Here is a 10149-nt window from a genome sequence, read left to right as displayed (position 1 = left end):
CTTATTTTTTTCTGGAAATTTTGTAGTCAAGAGACACTACAACAAAAATGAATTTTAGTGACAAAAATTTAGTGACAAATACAAATTTTGTCATTTTTTATATATTAGTTGTGACTAAATTTTTATTTGTCACAATTATTAATTATAATAGTGATAAAATAAAAAAATGTCACAAAAACAATATTAAAAAATTTATTAAATAAAATTATTATTAATATATAAATTATTAAATATTAATAATTTAGTTTTTATTTTTATTAGTAATAAACTATTAATTATTACAATACTAAAATATTTGTTTCATTAATAATAATAATAATAATAATAATAATAATAATAATAATAATAATAATAATAATAATGTATAACAAATTTATTTCCTATGTTTAAAATAATATATATATTAAAAAATATTAAATAAATATATATATATATATATATATATATTAAAAAATATTAAATTCTTCTTTGTTCAGATATGAGTAACATATTTTTATTTTATAAGTAGATATTATTTTCATTTTGTCACAACGTGGTTAATACAATAATAAATATAAATTTTGTCACCATTTATTCATAATTTATAATTATCTTTTAATTTGAAACAAAAAATTTATTAAAAATGACAAAATATATATGTCACAAATAACTGTTTTTTTACAATATAATTAATAGTGATAGAGATAAAAATTTGTCATTATTTATATATGTAACCGTTTTTTTTAAATTTTATTTAAAACAACAAAATATCATAGTTATTATGACAAAATTATTTTTCGTATAAAAATATAATATTAACTTTCATTATATTATCGGTAATGGTTAAAAATAATAATAAATTTGTTTTATTTTAAATTTAAACTCTAGTTCTTTTATTTAAAAATTAGTTCTATTTCCACTACGCCACTTCATATTTATAAAATTAATTTCACTAATACATTAAATTATCTATTTGTACATACTTTTATACTATGATATTAATAAATAATATATTTATTTTAAATTTAAATTCAACATATTAAATTTGAAATATCTAAATTATATAGTAGGTCTATATTTAACATATTTTTCTAATTTTAATTTTTTTAAAATTTGAAGTTTACATATTCAACTATTGATAGGTATAAGATTTTTTTATCGAAAAGATAGTACATTATCATGTAACGGGTCCCAATTTATTTTTTTTTATCATTTGAAATATGGATTAGATAATCTTAGATCATTTCCAAGGAGATGATCTTTATTTACGAAGATTTGGTGACAAATACTAGAGTTATCAAAATGAGTTGGAACCCGCGAGCCAACCCGACTCACCATGGGTTCAGGCTGGGTTGGGTTGAAATTTTTTTACAAATTTCAATACGGGTTGATTTTTTACCTGGGTCACCTAGAACCCTGCTCACCCGGGTTGAACCCGTGGTAGACCGAGTTGGCTTATCAACTTGTAAATAAAGGGTCATATAAGTATTTTGTGTTAAGTTGGGCTTTGTTTTTGGGTCATGTTAGATTTTTTTTAGCTAACACATAGATAATTTGTATTTTTGTGATTTTGATTTGTATTTGGATTGTATTAAAGTTTATTTAGATTTTAATTAGAATTATAATCTAGTTTTGACTTAAACAAGAAATAAAAAAATTGTATTTTTTAATTAAGTGAGCCTGTGAGCCAATCCATTTAACCCACCAACCCGTGGTGGGCCAGGTCGGGTTGGATTTTTTTTTGGCTCGCTAATGAGTGAGCCAGGTTGGGTTGACTTACTAAGTAATTAATCCGTGGTCAATCGAGCCAGATCGGGCTGGGTTACCCGTTTTGACAGCTCTAACAAATACCAAGTAAATGTCTCGATTTGAAAAAATATATTTGGCAAATCTCATGGACATAGTCTAGGTGCAAACGACCATTCCAACAGAAGAGACCTTGAATTAAATGAAACATAAAGAGATCAATTACTATTTCTTTGGAGAGGGTCCTGATACAAGCAAATCGATTACCATTCCCACACAGAGGGTGTTCTCAATGTAAATGGAACAAAATGAAATTAGTGACAATTCATATAAAGAGGGTCGTATGTAAAGAAACCATATTTTTTTAAAGAATTTGAGGTTGGTATATAGGTCATTTCATATGAATGAAGAGGATCATTAACCTAAAGAGCCAACTAAACATTTTTTTTTCATTTTCTGAAGAAAGGATTTGATAATCATTGGTATGACTGAAGAGAGTTTCAATACGAAAGGTAGAAATTATTTTTTTCTTTTCCTTTTTGAATTTGATGAATAATATGTACATTATGCATGATTATGTCAACACATAAATGAATGGATAAAAATTTGTTTTCTATTTTCTTCTACCAACACAATATATAGAAACCTTTTTGTTTGAATTAGGTGTCAAAACCCTAAGTTGAATGCATGATAAAGAATTTGTTCTTTTATTTTTCTTGCTACTCAAGGAATAAAAAGCTTAGTCTTTAACATTAAAATAATTTTCAAAATCATATAATTTATGATCTGCATATATCTCAAATATCAATAGATACCCAATATTTTACATACTTGAATATATTAAATTATTAAATTTAATTAAATATACCAAATAATATTTTAATAAATTAAAAATTAAATTAATAAATTAATTATAAAGTATGAACTAAATTTATTTTTTTATATATTTTATTAAACCTTATCTTTAATTTTATATCTCTAAAAATAAAATTGATTCTTATTTATGATATATATATATATATATATATATATATATATATATATATATATAATTGATTTGTTTTAAAAAGATTATAAAATTTGTTTGCTAGCGTTATTAGGATATATTATTACATGATCATTATTAAGTTATATTAATATAAAAATATATAATTATAAATTTTGTTTGATTAAATATTAAACTTTTTATTATATAAAATCAAACAGTTTAAAAAAAATTAAATATAAAATTGTTTGTTTAATATATGAGGATTTTATTATGAAAGTTCGGTTACTAAACAAAAATTATAAGCGCTCTTATTTGGCGCTATTAGAAATTTTTATTTGGCGCTATTAGAAAATTGACAGGTAGTTTTATTAAAATTTGAAATATTAATGTAATATTAGATTTTTAGTCAGATATTTAGGGAGTTAGTTTTCAAAAATTGTGAGATTTTTGTGGTATAACTGTATGCAGTTTCTCTTTCCATAGTTCTCACCTCCTTTAAAAACATCAGTTTTTAATTCATAAGCTTACGCCAGAACACACAAAGAAATATATTGAAGTTCCAACTCAAATTCTTAATCAAATGTCCATGAGGGAAGAACCTAATTTGTCTATCTACGGTATTAACTTTTCTCTTTCTCTTTTTTCAATTATTTGTAACGCTATATAATTGTTTATGTCATGTCTATGAAATACCTATTGTTCCTGTTTCACGTGAGACTCAAGAATCTAATTGTTCCTTTCTCATGGTGAGACTATAGAATCTATTTGTTTCTTTTTCATGGTAATTGATAAAACAAGTTAAATATGCAGTTTCATTTTCTTTCCATTAGATGTTAATATTTTGCTTTAATGTCATCCTAATTCATTGTTTTCATATTTACTTACAAGTACACCAATCTTGAATCTTTATGTCGTATTACCTTGTAGGTGAGTTTAAAGTTGATTAAAATTGTTTTGCTATTGTTTGACATTGTAGATATATTCATGATGTTAATTATTCTATTTCAATATTTTACAGGACAATTTGATAAAGGGGATTGAGGTGCACGAAGAAGAAATTGAAAAATAACTTGTCCTTTGAGGAAAACACTTTAATTCTGTGTTAGAATACAATTGATTAAAATTGTTTTGCTATTGTTTGGCATTGTAGATATATTCATGATGTTAATTATTCTATTTCAATATTTTACAGGACAATTTGATGAAGGAGATTGAGGTGCACAGAGAAGAAATTGAAAAATAACTTGTCCTTTGAGGAAAACACTTTGATTCTGTGTTAGAATACAATTGAATCATTCAAAGGGTGTGGCGAAACAATTTGTTCGAAGTCAAGATGAAGATGCACAAAAAAGAACACTTAATTTAGAAATAGAGTTATAAATGGTCATATGTATTATATTTGGATTCATTAGTATATATTTATAGTGTTTTTTTATCATTTAAAATGTAATTAATAATTTATATTTTAATATTTATATTTGATGTACATTTATTTTCTTTTGTTATTTATTTTAACACTTTTCAATTATTTGTCTATTTATTATGATATGGAAGGAATGTGACAATTAAATATTAACATAATTTCTAATGATAATTATAAAAAATAATTAATAATTATAAAAATAATTCATAATTATCCTAAAATATTTGAATTAATAACATAATTTTAAAATATTGTCACAAATATAATAGTAATTAGAGTATTAAGAGTGACAATTAATTGATATTTTTATTATATATAAAATATATATTAGTGACTACTGATTGATCGTATATGTGTGATAGTGTCTTTTGTCACTATTACATTAAATTACTATAATGACAATTATTTTTACCACAATATAGTTTAATTTTAGTGATAGTGTATTTTTGTCACTATTATAAAAAATTATTAGTGATAATGATTTTTGTCACAATATACTTTAATTTTAGTGATAGTGTACTTTTGTCACTATTATAAAAAATTATTAGTGATAATTATTTTTGTCACGATATACTTTAATTTTAGTGATATATAAAAATATTGTCACAAGTACAATAGTGATAAAGTTATTAGTGACATCTTAATTATTGTCACAAGATGATATTAGTGACATATTTATAATTTTTAGTGATGAATATTAGTATCACTATAGATACTTTTTCTTGTAGTGAGAGCGGATCACTGCATTGTCCTTCACAAATTTTGGACTATTTCCACGAGAGAGATGTAGGTCCCAGAAATTTCCATTACAATAGCTGCAATTATTATTATCACTATGGCTACCGTCTCATACCCAAATTTCTTGTAAGTGCCCGAAATCTTCAAGTAGCACAAGCATGGAAGCAGAATAGAAGCTGTGACACTTAGAAAGGCTCCAACCAGGGACATGAGAGACCCAAAGAAAGGGACAGCAAGAGCAACAACGGTGGTGCTCATTACCAACACTGTGCTTAGTAAGATGCTCGTCACCCTATTCTTGTACGTTTTCGGAAGCAAGTCTTTCAAAGCATTCGTAATAGGTGTTGCCATCAAAGCAAACTTGGATATGGGATTCACCAAGGTTGTGTATATTGCTAACTTTGAGCTAACTTTGTCCAGAGGCAGGTTCAATGTTATTTGTGATTCAGCCCCGTCACCAAACATTAAATAACCCACTATAGCCATCGATGCATAACCCACAGTGGTTAGGACAAAACATACAATTAGGACCTGCAATGTTCAGAAAACTAAAATTCATTAATTACATGGAAAAAGCAAGAAAGTGAAAGATACACTCTTTACTTGAATATAGGACAATATAGACCACTTCAATTCAAATCAAACATGAGTACTTACGTTAGAGAACTGATGTTTGTTTTCCATCGAATTGTACAATGTGGGAAAGACAGGATGTGCACAATAACAGAAGGCGTACAAGCTAACAGCTGTGGGGAGACCATTCCAATGCACAAGAGTTCCTTTATGATGAAAACCAACTCCATCAAATGTTGCAGTCCATGTTATTGAAAGGATGATGAGAAGAGAAGCAAAAACTCCACTTGCAGATACATAAGAGAGTAGACTCAAGTTATCCAACCAAACTGTGGGCAGAATGATAAGGGCAACCAATATCACAAAGAATTGTTTCCCTGCAATTGTTAAGGCAGCTATCGAAACCTTGGCGTTGGGAAACATGTTACTCAAGTTATCACCTTCTAGAATCAAGAATCCTATTGAAACAAGATATAGTTCCGTGTACATGGATACTGACACTATTAGTCTCCCTGTCTTTCCAAATGCAAGTTTACCTATATCAGGGTAGGTTTTGATATTCGTATTCATATCCATGCATCTTTTAATCAGAAGACCCGTGTAAAATGCAGCAGCGGCAATAGAAAACAGAAGAGCCAAGCTTAACCAGCCTCCTGATGCAAGAGCGTACGGAACTGAGAGTATGCCCACGCCTGGAAATTAAACCAAAATCGCACACAAAACATTAGCCTTGGATTATGTTTATACATATAACAGAAACAAATTATTTCAATAAGTTGAAGTGGGATATCTCTTAAGTCCATTAAGGTAGGTACGAAAGAAGGATTGGAGGAAAGTTGTTTTGACATTCTTAACAAAATCACATACAATGGTTGATGAGAGAGGGTGTTGATATTTTTCTACGTAAGAAGTTTGAATTTGGAATGGATTGAATTTGCTCTCAGAATTGGTCTAATAAATACATAAAAATTTGAAGTTGTTTTCATTGTTCAAAAGGTCACAAAAACGTTTATGTGCAAAATAGGGCAAAACAATACGAAACATCGTGGAAAAAAATAATACGTGAACAGTAAAAAATAAATTGCAACGAATGGACAACCGTTCGAAATTTTACTATGAATATCAAATGATATGATTCCAAATTGAAGAGATATAAATATTTAGGGATTGGAATCAATTAAAAAAAATTGGGAATTATAAATAAAACAGAGAAAACTTTCTCATCACCAACTTGTCTTTTAACTCTTTAAGGAATATGCATCCCATGTGAAACAATACCTTTTTTTTCTTTTGGAAAGTTATAGTCAATAGAGTGGACCACTCCATTGTCCTTCACAAATTTATAGTCAAGAGAGTCAAACTCAACCAAGTCGATCAAGTTCAATCTTAATCGAAATTAGGTTAAATTCAACTAAGTTGATCCCGATTTATATTTGACTGAATTCGGTCGAATCATCCTTAATCTAAATTCAACACTTCCATTAGTCAAAGGTTGAACGGACCGAATTGAGTCAATAGTCGAGATGAGTCGACCCGAATCGAAGGATGAGATGGGCTAGTCTGAGCTGAAAGTCGAGAGAGGTCGGCCCAAACCAAAGATTGAGATTGGTCAATCCGAGTCGAAGGTCAAGACAAGCTGGCCCAAATTGAAGGTCGACTAGGGCTAAAGTTCGAGACGTGTCGGCCTAGGCCAAAGGTCAAGATGGGTCGACCCGAGAAAAAAGGTCGACCCTATCCAATTTTGTTGTAGGTTGAGACAAGCCTATTTAGACTGAAAGTCAAGACGGGTCATCCTAAACTAAAGGTTTAATAATATATTTTAAAAAATTAATATTTTGTTACGTTTAAAAAAGAAAGTCCATGGCTTGGCTTGGCATTAATCCACAAGGCTTTTAAGAGTATTTTGGCCCTGTGAGCCTTTACAATGGAGTGGATTTGATCTTGTGGGCTTTTTTGACCCAAGCCACATGAGTCAGGAACAAGCCCTTGGAGTTGGCGAAATTGACAACTCCAATTATATTGCCTTAGACATTATTTTATAAACTCAAAATTATTAGTATCAAAAAATAAAATTGATAATTGATTTTTAAATCAAAGTTGAAATTGATCTTTAATATTAGTTACTAATGTTTTGGCTACTAACTATTATTAGTATCTATTATTAATTAGATATTATTTTATAATCCAATATAATAAATAGCTAAAATATTGATAGCTAACGTTAGAGACCAATATTTAAACTCTGATTAACAAATCAATTATAATTTTTTATTAATAATAGAGAATATACCAAGGACTTATAGTTTATAAAAAAGTGTCTAACTTAGTCCATAATGACTAATTATTTTTTCTCTCTAAATTACTTGTTATCGAACGATTTTCTCGTAGTGAGCTTTCTAGGGTGAGGAATTGAGAACTGTAATAAACTTGATTAACTTTTCTCATTCTATTCCTCTTGAGGGTGGCGTCCTTAAGCGACTGTGAAAGGGGAAAAATGTTTCCTATAGTCATTTGAGAGTGTTTGGTTGTAAAACATTTATTCATATCCCTAGAGATTGATCTAATAGTTTGCTGGTAAGTCTAAACAGTGCATTCCTAGATTATGGTCATGATGATTTTAGTTACAAATTTTGGGATCTGAGTTATAAGAAAATTGTTAGAAGGGGAGATGTTATTTTTTTCTTGGAAATCAAACCATTGAAGATATTAACAAGAAAGAGAATTTAAAATAGGTTACTCATGGGTGCAATGATGTTGACTTAGAACCTCTTGCCATAGTTGCTAATGACCATGGGAGATGTGAATTCAGATTTGAAAAATGTAGTTGATTTGCCTGAGAATCAAGTTAATGAACCAATAAAACTAGTTTTTCCTAAACCACCTATGGAGTCTCTTTTGAGAATATCAACTAGAGAGAGACATCCTTCACAAAATACATCCCTAGTGAGTTTGTTTTGTTGGCAAGGAGAGCCTGGAAGTTATAAAGAAACTATGTCGCATTAAGAAAAAGACAAGGGGTAAAAAATCATGCAAAAGGAAATAAAATCCTTACACAAGATTCATACCTTTGAATTGGTGAAAAGTATTGAGAAATAAATCAATGTCTAAATTGAAATTGGAAAACAATAACTCAAACTAAGGTATAAGGAAATGTTGGTTGTAAAGGACTTTAGTGATAGTTTTCCATTTGAGCTTGCTCCTTATGTGGTTGCATAATGGATGGAATGAGTGGAAGCAAGAAGCTAAGTTGAGAGAAACTTGTTGTAATAAGAAACACATTTATAAGCAAGACTAATGTCGTTAGTATTCTACTTTCTTCCTTTATATTTGATGGGGAAAACAACAACAAACAATATACCAGAGAATGCAGCGGATATAATTTCCCCTAACTTGCAAGAATCTATGAGGAACAATAATCAAAGAGCAGCAATAATAAATCACCAAAAGCACAAATAAAGGCACCAAGATTTTTAACGTGGAAAACCCCTCAAATCAAGGGTAAAAACCACGAGTCGTCCAGACCAAAGAAATAGCTTCACTATGATCAACAAGAGTACAAAAGAGTCTCAATCAATAGCACAAATTAGTGCCAACACCCAACCAAATAACAAAGCAACAAAGCTTTCAAATAGAGAAGAACAAGAGAGGAAAACCTCTACAAATCACTGCTGCAGTGCGAAATTAATATCTCCCAACTCAGACCTCGTATCAAAGATCCGACCGGTCAGAATGAAGAGCAATGAGTTCCGAACCTGCTGTAAAAATTTCAGCCCGATCCAACGGTGAACGAATCCGCAGCGCCGAATTTACTGCGACAGCTCTATGAAAAACGTGAACAGAATTTTCCCTCTACCTCTCCCTCTATGTGTTAGGGCTTTCAGTGTGTTCTTACTCTATTGTTCTGCCTCTCTCTTTATTTTATAGCCTCCTCTCCACTAGGTTTAAGTGAGACATGGGCTTCTCAAATTTTGGGCCTTTTCTCCACATAGGAAGGGAGCCCAATACCCAACAAATCTCCCCCTCACAACTATGTGGAGATAACCGCCAAACCGGCGATCTCACAACAAACTTCAAACTTTCCTCTTGGCAATGCTTTAGTCATCATATCAGCACCATTATCATCTGTATGAACTTTTTCCAACTCCAACAACTTAGCATCCAAAGCATCACGTATCCAATGATACCTCACATCAATATGTTTGGATCTAGAATGAAAAGTTGGATTCTTACCAAGATGGATAGCACTTTGGCTATCAACAAACAATGAATAGTTATCTTGCCTAAAACCAAGCTCCTGCAAGAATTTCTTCAACCATAACACCTCCTTGCATGCTTCAGTAATAGCAATGAACTCTGCCTCTGTAGTAGACAACGCTACACACCTTTGTAGTCTTGATTGCCAAGCCACAGCTCCTCCTGCAAACTTTATCAAATAGCCAGAAGTGGACTTTCTGGAATCAATATCCCCAGCCATATCTGAGTCTGAGTAACCCATCAAAGTAGGTTGATCACCTCCAAAACAAAGCTTCATATCAACTGTACCATGAAGATACCTCAAAATCCATTTCACAGCATTCCAATGCTCTCTACCTGGGTTTGACAAAAATCGACTAACTGTACCAACAGCATGTGCAATATCTGGTCTTGTACACACCATCGCATACATCAAACTGCCCACCGCAGATGCATAAGGAACTCTACT

The 10149-nt window shown here is 30.0% G+C and overlaps 1 protein-coding gene and 1 long non-coding RNA gene across 2 annotated transcripts; one reads left to right on the top strand and one right to left on the bottom strand.

Moving 5' to 3' along the window:
- Positions 1-3250: 3250 nt before the first annotated feature.
- LOC114168827 lies at positions 3251-4093 on the top strand. Its single transcript, XR_003600769.1, has 3 exons — positions 3251-3330; positions 3732-3814; positions 3906-4093. It is a non-coding gene; the product is annotated as an uncharacterized LOC114168827 (long non-coding RNA).
- Positions 4094-4889: 796 nt separating this feature from the next.
- Positions 4890-6038, bottom strand: LOC114173208 (amino acid transporter AVT1I-like). The gene is made up of 2 exons (XM_028057470.1): positions 5532-6038; positions 4890-5405 (listed from the first exon to the last, which is right to left on the bottom strand). The coding sequence occupies exons 1-2, from the start codon at positions 6021-6023 to the stop codon at positions 4890-4892; spliced, it is 1008 nt and encodes a 335-aa protein (XP_027913271.1). The 5' UTR covers positions 6024-6038.
- Positions 6039-10149: the final 4111 nt, after the last annotated feature.

The sequence above is a fragment of the Vigna unguiculata genome, chromosome 2, assembly GCF_004118075.2.
Source record: "Vigna unguiculata cultivar IT97K-499-35 chromosome 2, ASM411807v1, whole genome shotgun sequence".
Taxonomy (NCBI): domain Eukaryota; kingdom Viridiplantae; phylum Streptophyta; class Magnoliopsida; order Fabales; family Fabaceae; genus Vigna; species Vigna unguiculata.
Note: the sequence above shows the minus strand (reverse complement) of the source record. Positions and strands in the feature narration are given on the sequence as shown.

Excerpts from the sequence above, each read along its gene's own strand:
- LOC114173208 (XM_028057470.1), bottom strand. The coding sequence starts at position 6,023 with ATGGATATGAATACGAATATCAAAACCTACCCTGATATAGGTAAACTT. Across the intron at positions 5,406-5,531 it reads ACAAACATCAGTTCTCTAAC|GTCCTAATTGTATGTTTTGT; the intron begins GTAAGTACTCAT and ends TGAACATTGCAG.